The following is a 16,362-nucleotide window of genomic DNA, read 5'->3' as shown; positions in this document are numbered from 1 at the left end:
CTGTGCTGTGTGAAGCAGGCAAGGAAGGAGCGGAAGCCAACCTCAGGTGTCCCACAAAAGGGCACTGGTTAAGTTAACGATGGTGCAACCATGTAACGTGAGGCTGCGGAAGTCAACACGCTTCCCGGTACAAACCCACGGTCACAAAGGGGCGGTTTCTAATGGCGCCATATTCTGAGGTTCTATTCCTTTGTTTTATTCTCGTGTTTGCCAGTCAGGAAAATTCTCAGCAAGGAGTTATGAGAAATTGTCTCTGGTTGAATGGGTCAGATTATAGGTATTTTAAGAATCTTTTTGCCTGTTGGTATTTAAAATTTTTATTTGGGGGAGGGGGTCCTGGGGATATATTTTATTTGCAGTAATTAAAGACGATAAAATTTCATTTTGGAAAACAAAATTTGTAGTGGGGATTGTGCTAAATTCATAGGGATCCCCAAGAACTCTGTATCTTTTGAGCATTATTCTACCTCCACCTCCAGGAAGCCTTCCTTGGTCAGCCCCATGTTTCCCTGGATTAGAGAAAGGTCTCCCTCTGAGGTCCTGGAATCCTCTGCACTTTCTCCATAATGGCATTAACCATTCTCTGCTTTTTTGTAATTGTGGTCCTTTAAAAATAGGTCCAAAAATAGTTAGACACTCTTTGCATCAACAGGTGGAGTGTCTGTGCCTTCCTCTTAAAACTGGCTAGGTCTTTGTGACCGCCCCCCCCCCCACCCGCCCAAATCGAACGTTGTGGAAGTAACAGTTACTTCCCAGCAGGTCATACTTGAGGTTCCGAAGGGAACTCCCCGCACTGAGCATGGGGAAGCCCACAGCTGCCGCCTCTCTGCTCCTCTGTCATCAGGCTGAAATGTGTCAAGGTCCTGTCTGTCACCTCACCAGCCCCGGTGCTCCAGAGGCCAGGGTTAAGAGGACTCAGCCATCCTGGGGACATCTGCTTCCTGGACTCGGCTTGCCGAGAGGGGGACCGGTCCTCTGCTTGGAGTCAGGAAGCCAGTGTGCCCAACCCTGCCTGGCAGTGTGACCCTTAGCAAGTCTTGTTTCCTCCTGTGCCTCAGTTTCCCTCTGTAATACAAGGACGGCAGAGCTGGTGACTCCCAGTGTGGAGAGTGAGGACCTCCTGGGGACACAGATGTCACTCTTCTGGTGGCAGTTTGAGGACGTCCCAGGCTGGGGGCCACTTGTAGGGGGTGGAGAACCCCCACAGCAGCAAACTTTTGACCTTGGACCTGGCCTGGCTGGTCTGCCATGTGGCTGCAGGCCAGGCATCCACCCCCTAGGTGCTCACTGCTGCTCACGGTCTGTTGGTGACCCGGGACCCAGGAGAGACCCCTGGCAGCCGTGTGACCCGAGTGCTGGTCAGACCCCCAGGCCTTTGTCCTACCAGGCTGCCCATCCGCCTCCGTGAAAGCCAGAGCCACCGCCACCCACCAAGGCCAACTGTGAGAAGGTTCTCACTTCCAAACGAACCACGTTTATTGACTCTGGTTACAAAGTGTTGGCTGAAAACAATTCAGAAAACCCGAGATTTGGAAACCACGGTGCCTGGAACACTTCAGTGGCAGGCACATCGCAGATAATTGTCCACAGAGTACATGAACATGAAGCAGGAAACAGTGTAAGGTTAAAGGGCGTGAACTCCGGGACCAGATGGCCTGGATGTGAATCCTGACATGCCCACTGGTTACCTTGGGCACCCTGTGACTCAGTTTCCCCTTGGGCTCAGCTGAGGGGCAGCATGACAGGCTGTCAGAGAATTCTACGACTGTGTCACCAGTTCCCAGCTCTCACTGGGCTCTGACTCGGGTGCCCTGACTCTATTTTTGCTCTTCAAGTTCAGAGATTCTAACTCCTGGGGCCTTGACACCTTTCACCAGTTTCTCTCAGCCTGCCTCCCAGCTCTGCAAACAGTCTCTTCACCTGAATCTTAGGAACCACCGGAGCTGGGTTCCGGTGTCCTGCCTGGGCCCTGATTGGCACTCGGAGCCAATGCCACCCTCTGGTGGAGAGCTCTGAATTCTTTTCCACGTTGCAGGTCTCATGCAGGGGCAGTGAGTGGACTGAGGGACAAGTGACCACGTGCAGCGACTCATGCTCTGCCACCAAGAGAGTCTCCGGGGAAAGGTGACATCCTGCTGGGTCTTGAAGGTCACGTGGAGGCTTTGCAGAGGAGGGAGCAGCAGGTGCCAAAACACGGAGCCTCAGAAGGGGAAGGACTGGCAGGGAGGAGGCCTGGGTCCTTGCCTGGGCTCCTCTCCACACGAGCTGTGTGACATGGGGAAAACCAGGACCGCATTCCTTAACCCTCCCAAGGACCTTGTTTATTGAACTTGAAATGTATTTTTATTGAACTATAACTGACCTGTCAGTGTAAGATGTATGTGTTGACTTGATATGTTTATATATTGCAATGCCCCAACCTCTGTAGCCTTGGCAGACACCTCCATCCCGTCACTTAATTACCTTTAAGTGATGGGAACAGCTAACATCTAGTCCCTCAGCAAGTTTGAAGTTTGTAACACAGTGTTGTTGTCTCTGACCACTCCGCTGCAGATCAGATCCCCAGGACTTACACCTCGGCGGGTTCTCAGTTTGTCCCCTCGAACGATCTCTCTCTTGTTCCCCGCCCCCTGCCTCTGGTAACAATTCCGTATGTGAATGAGATCACACGGTTGTTGTCTTTCTCTGACTTGTCTCACTGAGCATAATGCCTGCAACTTTCACCCAGTCGTTGCAAGCGGCAGGATCTCCCTCTTCCTCGTGGCCGAGCGGTACCCCATGGTGCACACAGACCACGGCTTCTGGATGTGGGGGAGCCCTTGTGCACAGCTGGTGGGAACGTACACTGGTGCAGCCTCTGCGGAAAACAGTATGGAGGTCCCTATAAAAACTAAAAAACAGAACCGCTATACGATCCAGCAATTCCACTTCTGGGTATTTATCTAACGGAAATAAAAAGATATCTGCACCCTCACATTCGTTACAGCATTAAAGATACAGGAACAACCTAAGTGTCCATCAGTGGGTGAACGGATAAAGACATTGTGCTGGATATACACCAGGGGTCTGGTTTAAATGCAAATTCTGACTCACCAGGTTCCTTTGGGGGCCAAGACTCTGCATTTCTAAAGAACTCCCAGGTGGAGCTGATATTGGGCGGAGCTTTGGCTACAAAGGGCAAAATGAGCTCCAGGTGCGCTGGAAGCTCAGCAGTTCCGTAACTGTCCACTTCTATTCTCGGTGCAGTTTCCCCTGATGGTGCCCACGCTTCTGAGAACACCAGCTCTCACTGGGTCCCTGTAGGGCACTTTGGATTTGAGGGTTTGATGTCAATGGCAGCCGCCTCCTCTCCTGGCCCTGTCACCTGCACCCTTTTGCATGTGCACACACACACACACACACACACGGCATGTGAATTCACAGAAGGAAAAAAAAAGTCATGCCAATTACCCAGCCCCTCTCCCCAGGGAAACCCTGAGGATCATGGGAACCCTCCCAGCCCTCCTCCCCACCTCCTTTGGCCTCTGCAATAAGCAGCATTTAAAATCCCAGCAGTAGCTTCATTTCACTGAGTCTTGATAGCTTTGGGGACCCTAAGGAGCTTCTGTTAAAATGAAAATTTCTCAGCGAGAAAAGATTCCTTAATATTTGCCAGAGCTCACTTTATTGGATTTTGTTCCCGGAATTCCAGAGGGTCCTTGCTTTTACAGATGGCAAGATGGAAATCTAGACAAGGAGAGGGGCCGGCCAGAGGCACGCAGCGAACCCAGCTCTGGACCTGACATTCTGGCTGTCCCGTGCTTCTGGTTCTCGGGGTCAGGCCTGTCCAGGCAGGTGGCCCTGGAGCACACGTCAAGAACCACTGACACAGTGGCTTCGAGCCACTCAGCTGTGAATTCAAATCCTAGCTGATTTTTAAAATAAGTATTTATTGAGCACCTATTATCTGCCAGGCATTGGGAATGTAACTATGACAAGCCAAACACAGTCCTTACAGCAGAGAGGGAACTGGCTTTACTGTTGTTTGGAGCTGACTGTGATCACTACTTGGGTCCTGGGTCACAGATCACGTATTTGATTGTCCTCACAACTCTGCGAGGCAGGGACTCTGATGACCCAGACAAGAGAAATCAAAACCCAGAGAGTTCATTGGCCAAGGTCAATTAAGGAGCAGAGCTGGGATTTGAACTCACGGTGTCTGGGAGCACAGCCCATGTTTTTAACTACCAAGGCCTGAGCCAGGGCCAGGCGACTCCACAGCCAGGCTCTGAACACTGAGCTGAGTGGCCTTGGGCAGGCGCCGCATCAACTCCCTAAACCTCAGACTCTTCATCTGGAAAATGGGGACCCCTTGTCTACTTTCAGAGGGGTTGTGAGGATTAAATGAGATGATAAATGTGTCGAGATTGGCCCAGGGCAGGGCCACTCATGGCCACTCATGGGATGTGGCAAAATGCTGAACACAGGGTTGTTAGTTCCCACATGGCCCACCCCTCAGCTCCCCACACAAGATACCTACCCCTCCATCACATTTAACATCGCCATTCCCCAAAGGAGCCCTCAGAGGGCAATCCTTAACCCAGAACAGAAGCTGATTAAACGGTGAGCTTTTAGGCAGTCTGGAGTAGGCGATTCTTTTTGTTTTTCTAAGTTTTATTGACATTTATTTCACATACCATAACATTCACCCATTTAAAGTGTACAGTTCAGTGGTTTTTACGATATTTACAGAGTTGTGCAACTCTCCCCATGGTCTAATTTTAGAGACTTCCAACACCCCGCAAAGAAACAAGCAGACATTAGCAGCCAGGCAGAGCTGGAAAGCTTAGCTGGAGGGGAAGCTGCTCACCTCCTGGTTTTGCAGGCAGCCTGGCAGGCAACTTGGACTGTCTTGGGGATGCTCCTCACATCACACCTCTTATTTCTCAGCCCTTAGAGAAAAGTCCGCCCACCAGTCCTTACGTTCAAGAAATACTGCTTTTTTTTTTCCTATAGAGAGTGGGGCAGGGACTGCCTGAACGTTTTGGGGAGTAGAGGAGGGGGGCAGTGATGTCTAAAGAGAATAGTGGGAACTGAGGGGAAGGGGAGGCAGGGCTGCGTCCCTGTACTTGTCAGCTCTGCTCCCCACTCCATCCACGGAGGTCTTGTACACATGCAGATGGGCGGTGGCCTTCCCCTCCCAGCTCCTCCCACGTCCTGTTCCCACTCCCTCCCTCCCTTCCTTCCCATCCCCCTGGCTGCTTTCTGCTCATTTCGGAGCCTCCACTGGTGAGCAGAAAAAGATGCATCCTCACAGTGGGCAAATTGGAGAAAGGATTTAGCTCCCTCAGCCCGACACCTTCCGCAGTGTGCAATCTGCACAATGGAACATGGCAATTCCGCCTTCAACACCCCACACATCAAACGGACGAGACTTTGACACCTGGGAGGGGTGGAAAGACACGGGCTCTGGTGACAGAGAGGGGGGTGGCAGCTCTTCCATTTGCTGGCTGAGAGATCCAGGGAGAATGACTCCACCCAAAGCCTCGGACGCTTCCCACTGTGTGTGTGGGGTTGGGGGCAAGGGCTGTGGGGTTCAGTGGGATTGTTCATGTGCTGTGCGTGATCAGTTTCCCTCTCTTCCCCTGTGTGGCCCCAGAGCCTTTCCTCCACTCGACAGAACTGACACTGTCAGCAGCAATGTGTACAATTTTCTTTAAAAATACCTTTTATCTGGTTTTCATCACTATCTATGCTGTTCTTGTCCATTTTTACTGCGGCCCGTCTGGATGGAGTCTGAACAACAGGTTCCTAGTTCGTGCCCACCCCCCTCTACTCCTGCCCTCCTTCGTGCTTTCAGAAGTCACAACAAAACATTTTAAAGCTCATTCTGGTCATGCCGCCCCGCACCCCACTGACTGCTTCAGTCCCTTCCTCGCCCTTCTGGCCTCAAACCAAATGCCAACAGCTCAGAGAGGACTTCCAGGAAACGCTTAATCAAATGCTGTTAGGATCCGTCTAATTGCCTGAGACGGCCACCTGTGGTGTCCCATGGCAGGAGCTGTCCCAAAGCCCAGGAGGAAACTCACTGAGTCCGAGGATAGCCTGTGCTGGTGACCTGGAAAGCCGTGGGCCAGGTAGTAACTGTAGCTGAGGATGCGATTGACTGAAACTCCAATGGCCTTTGTCCTCTGGCCCAGTTCTGCTTTGGGCCGGATGGCTGGGCAGGAGAGGAGATCATAGTTTGAAGGAACTATCATTCCTGGGCCCAAGTGTGGGCCAAGGAAAACAGGCTGTGCAGGATAACTGTTCAACAGCGCCATCACGCGGCCATAGCGGGAACAACAGCCCCGTGGACCCATCCACTCTGCAAACTGCCTGGCATTAGGAAGCAAGACTTATACTCCCTTGGGACTCTTGGCCAGTGTGGAATGAGGGGTGTCTTCAAAGAGAAACAATGGTAGTTTTGCTAACAGGGGCATGTGTGGGCTCAAGAGACTAATTAGAGAAATAAAGAGGCAACATACGCTGTACATTGGTGCTACAGGCATGCCGGGTGCAGCCAGTGAATGAATGAATGGACATAAAACAAGAAACAATACCACCACACGGAATTCCACGTTTTAAAAACCAAGATTTTTTTTGTGTGTGGAGCATGAAGAGAAACATTGTGGTTACAACCAAAATGCAATTCCTGAGGGAAATGCCGGTGCAGGCTTAGCCTTTGCAAGAAGCACCTAGTCCCCGACATACACACCACCCTTTCCCAAGGAACAAGGTTCTCTGTGGGTAGGTCGCTTCTGAACCCAAGTTCAGAGAAGTCTGTAAGGGTCTCAGGGTCAAGAGGTAGGGAGTGTTGCTGGGAGAAAGGTGGCCCAGGCCCCACGGGCCTGTCAGGAGTGGGTGTCGACGACCTCTGCCTCCTGGTGCGGCTGACAGCCCCCGGCACCCACGGTGACTTCAGTTGTACTGCACGTCCGCACCAAACAGCAGGAAATTCTGGGAAGAGATGGGAATGTCGCCATCAGCAGGAAGCCCTCCGCTCGTTGGGCGGGGCGGCTGCTGGGCTGTTAGAAGATGACATTGGGAGCAGAGGCACTGCAGTCTCGCCTCTGGGGTCTGCCCAGCCCAACGCCTGTGAGTCTGCCCAGCTTTCCTGCCAGCTGCTCCCTCCTCAGACCTGGAGACCCCCCAGTGGCCCTGGAGGCCTTCGTTTGTCTTCCTGGCCCCCCCGGGCAGCTGGGGGAGCCCTTGTTCCTGCCAAGGCTGCAAAACCACTTCTCTTTGCTCCGTCGTGCCCTTCACTCACAACTCTCATACATGAAGAATTAAACCGTGTCATGGGTCATTTTTTTTAAGGATGCACTTGGCAAAAGGTGGGCAACATAGGAGATGTGTTTTCTCTGCTCTCTCGTCTGTTTTTCTATAGCCTTTTAGCCCCAGTAGTTTCCTGGTCTAAAAAACAGTGGGGTGGGTATCAGGGGGTGTTGAGCCTTGGCTGGTGTGGCTCAGTGGGCTGAGCACTGACCTGAGCAAACCAAAGGGTCGCTGGTTCGATTCCCAGTCAGAGCACATGCCTGGGTTGCAGGCCATGTTCCCAGTTGGGGGTGCATGAGAGGCAAGCACACATCAATGTTTCTCTCCCTCTTTTTCTCCCTCCCTTCCCCTCTCTAAAAATAAATAAATAAAATCTTTTAAAAAAACACTCCGGGGGGTTGATTGGCCCTCAGGAGTAAGGGAGGGCGAGGAATCTGGGTGATGGGTGGGTTTCCCGTGAGAGCTATGAAGTTATTAGGAAAGCCATTGACCGAGGTAAGAGGTGCAGCAGGAGGTTATGGTTTACTGCAGTGATCGGCTTTGTTGGGACTTGCTGGGGCTTCAGGGTGGAGGCGTACAAGTCAGGGTGTAGAAGAAACTGGAAGCATGGCTGAGTCCCTGGGTGGGTGCAAAGGTGGCTGTTAAGCCTGAGCTGATGGAGGTGATCAGGGAAAGCCTGCAGTGGGGGAAGGGCAGAGGCCTGGGCAGGACCCTGGAGAACACCCTTTGGGAAGGAAAGGGAAGCAGCAAAGGAGACTGTAAAGACCCCAGTGAGAGACGGCTGGAAACCAGGGAGCGGGGCGTCAGGCTGGGAGAAAGGCAAGAAGCAGCAGTCCGTTCTGGTACCTAAATTCTCCAGACACCGACCAGGCTTCCTACCCCACAGATGAATCCCAGCCCCTGGAATGAGGCTGATGCAAAGGAAAGCACCCAAGACATCATATCTCAGTGAGTAAATGCGGCCACCTCATGGAAGCGGATCTGAGGCCACCAAGAGAGTTCCAGTTCCATGTCTACCCAGTGTTGGGTGGGAATGATGCAGCCAACAGTGAACAGCAGGGACCCGGCTTTGGAGCTGGACTTCATTTAATAGCCATGTGGCATTTCTGAGTCTTAGTCCTCCTTCTCTGCTTATGAAGAGTGCCCACCTCCCAGGGTTGCTGTGACGGTAGGAAGTGCTCAGCATGGGGCTGGCACAGAGAACGCTTTTCAGCACAGGTTGCTGCTGTGGTGGGAGACTGGGTGAGCAGAGGCCTTCGGGACTCACCTGGTAAGACTGGAGCACCAGGTTGAGGAGCTGGACACGCCTGGGCAGCGGGAGAGGGAAGCCTTGTTGCAGCCTCTCTGTGATGGAGAGCAGGGTGAGGATCGGGGGGAGAAGCAAAAGGGTGAGGCAGGGGGTTCCAAGGGAGCGGGGTGAGCGGCCTCCCTGGACTGGAGAGAAACCCGGGGCCCGCTCATTCCCACCCCATCACCCAAGCGCAAGGCCAGGACCAGGGCAGGCCTCTTGACCGTGACCACCCTCCTGAGGGTGATGGCACTGCCAGAGGACACCAGGCCCGAGTGACAGCAGGGGCCCCTGCTTGCAGGGGTGTAGACAGCTCATGGACATGCAACTGGGGGCATCTATTTGTGTTTGCAGGAAGCCCCTCAATGTCTAGGATACAATCAGGGACGGGCAGTAGTGGGGGTCAGCTCCTCCCACACCACCGCCTTCTGCATCAGAACCCAGGAGAATTCCAAGTTCAAACCTGGTCTCCTGGGCCATGTGAAGCTTCATGTTTCGAGGGGGGAGGATAAGTCATGTTCTGTATAATAACTGGTCTTAATTTGTGATTTTTAAATATTCTGGTCCCATGTTACGGGGGCCTCCATAGGTACCACCGCCCCTGGTGATGCCAAAGTTAGCAGCAGGCCTGCCGGCACCTTTACCAGGGGAGTGAGCACACTGGCCCTTAGTCAAAGCCCTCCTTCCCTGGTCCTCCTCCCCGATTTGCAGTAAGACCATGGGCTCTGGGAGGCGGGGTCAAACCCGAGTTCCATCTCTCACCTGCTCTGTGATCAGGCATTTCATTTCTCTGATTCCCTTAAGTCATTTAACTTCTCAGATCTCCTCCCAGGAAAACTGGGAATATGAATGATATCTCATCTCCTAAGGAGAGTGAGGGCTCATAATAAGAACTCCACCCACGTGGGTTTCCTTTTTTTCCATTCCTTTTCCGGGTCAGGTGCCACCTGAGGTTCATTTGAGGTGCTCTCCCCTCAGCCCGCACAACCGGGGGCCAGGTGTGGGGTAGCTCTAGGAATTACCCACACCGCTTCCCCTAGCGCTGAAAGTCAGTCGTTTCTCCAACGCTCCTTACCGTTGACCTTGGGAAGCACGGTGGTGGGCAGGACATAGTTCATGATGGCCTGCAGCAGTTCAACCTGGAAATCAGGAGGAGGGCGGGGCCTGCATCAGGGTGCGGAAGCGCCAGAGGCCCTTCATCAGCCTCCCTCCCACGCAGGGCGACCTCACAGCTGGAGAACTGCTGAGAAATGGGCCCAGGTGATCTGAAAATTCTGCAGCCCGGTCAAGGCCACAGAAGGGTTCTCTTTCACTTTAAAGGTTCTGGATGTAAAGCAAGTTTTAGCCTGTGAGGTGCAAGGCAGGGGAAGGTCAGCAGAGAGTATTACATGTGAAAGCCTTTGCTGTGAGAAAATGCATGATCTCAGACACGGTGGGCTAGAGGGCACATTGGTTCAACCTTTCCCAGGGCTGCTCGGCAATGTTCACCAAAAGCCTTGAAAGTGTGTATGTCTGGTGCGCCACGAACATGCCTTTAAGGCATTTATTCTAAGGATGTGACTAGAATACAGGCAGAAACAGATGCAAGGATGCTCAAAGGGTGATGAATACAACGGGGACAAGGGAACATTACTCAGTGGTAAAAAAGAATGAAATTCTGTCCTGGCTGGTGTAGCTCAGTGGATTGAGCTCGGGCCTCCGAACCACACGATCGCGGTTCGATTCCCATGCCTGGGTGGCAGGCCAGTTCCCAGCAAGGGACTCATGAGAGGCAACCATACATTGATGTTTCTCTCCTTCTCTCCTTCCCTTCCCCTCTAAAGATAAATAAATAAAACTCTTAAAAAAAAGAATGAAATTCTGCCATGTTCTCCATTTGAGATAACATGGACGGAGCCGGAGGGTGAACAAGTCAGACAGAAGAAGATAAAGACAGCAGGACTTACAGACAGACCAAACACAGACTCACAGAAACAGAGAGCAAAGTGGTGGCTGCTGGTGGGGAGACGGGTGGAGGGATGGGTGATGATGCTGAAGGGGGGACATAGGCAATCACAGTGTGATAACTCTGCCGTGGTGACAGACGGTTCGTAGACCTGGCGTGGCGACCGCGTGGCGACCGCGTGGCGACCACATCGTCAGGTATACAGACGTCCGATCACTATGTTCCGCACCTGAACACTAATATCCTATTTTATGTCAACTCTACCGTAATAAGTTGTTTTTAAGCAACCTACGTGTCCACATTTGGGGAAGCATCTGGAAGACACGGAGGCACTTTGATGCCCGAAACTACGCAACGGTTCTGAACGACATTGTAGGAATATAATTATCATCACAGAGACATTAATGACATTTTCTGAGTCAGGAAAAGCGGGCTGTAGAAGCCACAGAATTCCACTTTGTTATTAAATATACACAGCAAAGTGTCAGAAAAAATGTACTCCAAATTATTAACCGGTGGTGAAATTCGGAAATGGTTGTTATCTCCCGTCTTTCCTAAACCCGTGGGTTCTGGCTGTTCTGCAATGTATGCTTGCTTCTGCAACAGTAAAAACAGTCTGACACTAACGTAACACCCTCACTGCCTGCCGTGGTGACACGTCAACTTGTCAATATGTACATTTTTGTTTCCGGAACAATTGAGTTCCCTTCCCCAGCCTGCAATCCTCTGGGCTAATCACATGTGGTGCCTTCTTTCCATGAATCTAGGAACTTAAAATTTTTATTTTCTGCCGAAGCAGAAGTTCGTTATCCACTGAGTCATCACACCAGCAGAGCCTTGGTGCCAGTAAATCCAGGGAAATGCACTGGGGTAGCTCGGGGTCCTTTCATTTGCTGCAGTCTCATCAGATCGAAATGGCTGGCTGGAGTGCCATCAGATTCGGAGGGGACGTTGGGACAGTTTGACTTGAAGGGGGTGGCTTACAAAGTACCCACTTGGTGTGGGTCTTGGGGGGGGTGTTTCAGAGATCCAAGGTAATGTTCTCCAGGGGTTCCACAAAAGACCCCCTGGGGTTAGATGCTGTGGATAGAATCAGCATGCTGTGGCTTCTAATGGAAGTCACACAGGGGATGCCCTTTCTGGGGCATTTGAGCTGCTACTTCCGTGGGCAACTCACCCCCAGTGCCCCCCTTGGGTGGGGGAGGCAGGGGTGGGTCTACTGAATGATGGTCCGTGAATCTGGGTAGTGGAATCATCTCCCTGGGCTGGTGAGACGCCTGCTTCCCTCCCTCCCACCTGCCCTTCTCCATCTTTGTAAGTGACTTTGCCCTTCACCCAGCTGCTCAAGCCGAAAATCTAGGTGTCATTCCTTAGTGCCCGTTCCCCCGCTCCACACCTCACGTCCCTTACCAAGTTGGGTCTGATCTGCCTTCCAAAGTACTATCTGCCCCCAATCTGTCATCTTTCTCTTCCTTCCTGGCCTAGGCTCAGCCCCATCATCTCTCACGTGGACAAACGTGAGACATCTCCCCACTGATTTACACGGTCTAAACTTGTCCCCCACAACCCACTCTGCTAAACCCAGCCAGAAGCATCTTCTAGGAAGGTACAAATCAGCTCAGGTCACTCTGTATGAAGCAGTGCATCGCGTCCCACTGACCTTCACACACAGTCTACTCTAGCCTAGAAGGCCCGGGGTGAGCCAACCCCAGGGCCATTGTCCCTGCTATTCCCTCTGCCTATGACAAGTCTTCCCCTTGCTGGCTCCCTTCGCCCAAATATCAGCTCCTCAGAGAGGCCTTCCCTGATAACACTGTCTAACTCTCAACTGTCTCATCACCACCTACCCCACTTCCATTTGTTTTTCATAGTACTCATATTAACCAAAATGACCTTGACTTCTTACTGTCTGTCTACCACTGTGCTGTAAGGCTCTGGAAGGGGTTGCTCCCCTGTCTTCTTCATGAGCATATCCCAACACCTGGACTGCTGTCTGCCACATAGTAGGTGCTCAGTAAAGTAGTTCACTTGGTCATTCAACAAACACTTATTGAGCAGATTTTGCATAACAGATTACACACATTTAATCCCATTTAAAGCCACATTAACTCAAGGGGGAAGGATCATCCCTGATTTGTGGGGAAGGGCTGACCTTCTGAAGGGGAAGTGACCCACTTGCCCAAGACCCACAGTGAGTAAGCAAGGAGCAGAGATTCCAGCTGAGGTCCCTCCTCCATAAAGCTCCTCCCATCACTGCTGCACATGCAAAGTGTATGCAAATGAACCAGTGGCCTCCTGAGAGGATGCCATGAGTCCAGTGGCCTTGGGACTGTTATCTCAAAGTAATGGGAAGGAAGGCATCACAACAGCCTCAGACTCACCGAGAAGGGGCCGATGTCCGAGTGCTTCAGTTTCAGGAGCAGCCTGTGGGAAGGGGAGGGGAGGCTGAGGTTCCATTTGCTTGACTCCTACGAGGATTCAGTTACCCAGTTACGGGGAGAAAGGGCCCACTTTGGGGACTGCTGCCTGGTTTCCCCACCCAGCATTTACCCACCTTCCTCTGGTTACAGCTACCTGCTTTTTTCTTTGGAGAAACCTCCCACTCTCTACGTAGTTAGTACCCAGCTTGGCAGTGGGTTGGCCAAAGGGCAGACTCCGCCTCCCCTGCCACAGTGATTGCTTCAGGAATAGACCTGGGATTCATGCTGAGCCAATGGGAGTTGGTCTCAGGACTTCCGCTGGAGATATTGGGAATGAGGTGTTCTTTTGTCCTCCAGGAAAATTAGGGAGCTGCTGGTGACCATGTTTGTCATTATTTGGGACAGCCTTCTAGAAAATGAAGCCAGCACAGGGGGTAGCAGAGCCAAGAGATGGAGAGAGTCAACATCCCAAGGACCTCATTTAAGCACCTGGATCCAGGGACTTTTGGCTGAAACCCTTGGACTTTTCAATGACCTGAGCCAATAAACCATCCCTTCTTCACAACCTTTAAGGCATTTTAAATGTGATCTCAGAGAAAGGGGGAAATAAATGACTGTTTATTGGGCCCCTATCATTCACTATGTTGAATATTGTACTTTGTCCCACTGAATTCCTGTAACTCTGAGAGGGCCATCACACTCCCATGTGACAGACGGGAAACCTGATACTCAGAGGCCAAACAACCTGCCTAGGGCCACACAGCTGACAATTAGCAAAGTAAGATTTCTAATAAGTCTCCCTGATGCCAAAGCTTTCTCTCTCTCTCTCTCTCTCTCCCCAATACGCTACAAAGCTTGAAAACTCCCTCTCACTCACTGAGAGGGAGCAGCCCCAGGCCCCTGCCCTGCGTGTTTCAGAAAGTCTGTGCTCAGCCATCACCCTGCCCGCCTCCTCTACTTGAGAGGCCCACGGGTGTTTCAAGGAAAATCAAACCCACATGTTTCCAAAGCAGTAACACTTGTCAAACGGAAGCCACAGGAAATGAGCAGCGTGGAAGCCTCAGGGGCCAATCCCAAGGTTAAAAAGGACAGCTCTGGGCCAGGGAGAAGGCAGACGTGCAGAGATGTGGGTCAAGACTCAATTGCAACAGCATGAATGTGATTAAGGGGCAGGAGCCAGGCCAACTGTGGAGGCCACTGCATCCACTCTATCCCGGGTCACCCTTTCTTTCTCTGTGTGTGGCGCCTCTCTACCCCTCCCTCTTCCCTCCCTTTGTGTCTGTCTTTCTCTGACAGGCTCCCTCTTTTTTTAAGATTTTTTAATTTATTTATCTTTAGAGAGGAAGGGAAGGAGAGAGGGAGAGAAATATCAGTGTATGGTTGCCTCTCATGCGTCCCCTGCTGGGAACTGGCCTGCAACCCAGGCATGTGCCCTGACTGGGAATCGAACCGCGACACTCTGATTCGCAGGCCCGTGCTCAATCCACGGAGCTACACCAGCCAGGGCTTGACAGGCTCCCTCTTAACGTATCTCCCCACCTTCCTGTCTGTCTGTCTGTCTCTTGCTCTCTCTCCATGTCTCTCCCTTTCCTCCTTTCCTTTATGTGTCTCTGAGTCTCTCTGTCTTTTCCTCTGTTCCTCCCCCCGATTTTTGCCTTCTCTTTTTCTGTCTCTATCTTTCCCTCTTGCTTACTGAACACTTACTTTGTCCCTTGAAGTGTTCCAAACACTTCAACACACCTCCTCTCATACTCACGACCATGCCTGACAATGACCGGGCTCATATTACACCCAGGGACACGGGAGTTTGGAGAGTCGCCCAGTGGCAGCCCCAGCAAGCTGCTCTTCCAACGCAAGCAGCCTCAGCGTTGGAGAGCACACTCCTAACAGCCTCCTCTGCCAGGATTCGAACCTGGGCCTGTGGATCCCAGAGTCTCCCAGCAGAGGAGGCCTGACAGACCCCCACGGTGGGGATGAAGAAGGTCAAGTGGGTGTTCCAAGTGCCGAGGAAGGCCGGGGGCATGGGGTGGCTGGGGGCTGCTGCAGTTCAGTGCGCAGTGGGGTCAGTAGGCGCTGTCCAGCCACGAGTTGGCCTGGGACAGAGGAATGGCCTAGGACTCAGGACCCTTAGGGCTGGAACTGGGACACTCCAGGCAAACGGAGATGGCTGGTTACCCTATGATGTGTGGCCTTGGGTAAATCACTTCATCTCTGAGTATTAATATCATTGTTGGCAAAACGGGGACATTGCGTCCCCTGCACGCTGAAGCTCTGGTGTGATGGGTGAACGGGACAGCAACGACACAGTGCCAGGTGCGCCGTAAGGTCACCGCTAGCTCATAGACACCAAGGATGGAGGGGCAGCTCCTTGCCCCTCCCCTGCAGGGTCACTTACTTGTCCAAGCCAAGCTGTCCCACAAGCCTGTCGGACTTGGCGCCGACCTCCACAGACACGTTCGTGCTCTGCAAAGCAACAACCAGGGAGGTGAAGTCCCAGAGGTGAAGACGCAGGGCCTGGAGCTCTGGACAGCCCCCAAGGCAGGGAGGGTCAGCCTTCAAGAGCAGGCAGAGCAGCCCACATTGTGGGTCAGACCCACAGAAGCCAAGGCCAGGGATGGGGGGTGAGCGATCTTCCTTTTCCTTCCTGTTTATTGATGAGTCATGGACTGTCAACCAAGGACCATTTTTTCCCTGGCCCTCGAGTGCCCAGCAGACTTCCCAGGCTGCTTGTGAGGACTTCTTGAGTCAGACCACAGTGGGGGAGTCTAGGCCAGCCCTGCCCCCACAGCCTTCAGGCATTTATTTACTCCACAAATATTCGGTGAGTCAGGAAACCCGAGGCTCCTGCTCAGCCTTCCTGTCTGCTGTCTGAGACCTTGGGCAATCCCGTCAGAATGCATTTAATCTGCAAAGCGGGAAAAGTGGGTCTCAACTTGAGACCTGGCAGACCTGCCTGAGGCTGTGAGCGCCTCCTGGTGGAGAGAAAGTCCGGCCTTCGCTCCCAGAGGCTGAGTGGGTGCCACCAAACATTCACAGAGTGACATTGTGATCAAGCAAGTGAATGCACAAAGCAACAGTAGAATAAAAACTTGAACAAATGAAGGGTTAAACATACAAATGAAGGGCTAAACAATGATGTGTGTGGATGAATAATGAGTGAATGAACAAGTACACAAAGCAGATGATCAATTGCACAAAGGTGTAAGTAAATGAATAATAATGCATGTATGAACCAGAGAAGGTATAACCTCTTTCAAGTTAGCAATCTAATGAATAATTGATTACTCATTGACTGAACAATACTCAGATGACTGAACAATACACAAATGCATAATTAAATGACTGAAGCTATGAGTGAATGACTCAGACACGGTACACATATTTCAAGCCAATAATGGGATGAATAATGGAAT

The 16,362-nt window shown here is 52.0% G+C and overlaps 1 protein-coding gene across 1 annotated transcript in view; it reads right to left on the bottom strand.

The window, feature by feature from the left end:
- Positions 1 to 6,600: 6,600 nt before the first annotated feature.
- BPI (bactericidal permeability increasing protein) overlaps positions 6,601 to 16,362 on the bottom strand; it is a 29,999-nt gene continuing 20,237 nt past the window's right edge. Inside the window, exons 11-15 of the mRNA XM_037044043.1 lie at positions 15,345 to 15,412; positions 12,911 to 12,953; positions 9,660 to 9,723; positions 8,564 to 8,640; positions 6,601 to 6,978 (exon numbers count right to left, since the gene is read on the bottom strand). Coding sequence (XP_036899938.1) covers positions 6,940 to 6,978; positions 8,564 to 8,640; positions 9,660 to 9,723; positions 12,911 to 12,953; positions 15,345 to 15,412 — 291 coding nt within the window. The 3' untranslated portion in view covers positions 6,601 to 6,939. The remainder of the gene's footprint in view (positions 6,979 to 8,563; positions 8,641 to 9,659; positions 9,724 to 12,910; positions 12,954 to 15,344; positions 15,413 to 16,362) is intronic.

This window comes from Sturnira hondurensis, unplaced genomic scaffold (assembly GCF_014824575.4).
Source record: "Sturnira hondurensis isolate 20B ecotype Veracruz unplaced genomic scaffold, ASM1482457v3 Scaffold0004136, whole genome shotgun sequence".
In the NCBI taxonomy this organism is placed as follows: Eukaryota; Metazoa; Chordata; class Mammalia; order Chiroptera; family Phyllostomidae; genus Sturnira; species Sturnira hondurensis.
The sequence above is the reverse complement of the archived record's forward strand: the minus strand, read 5'-3'. Positions and strand labels throughout refer to the sequence as shown.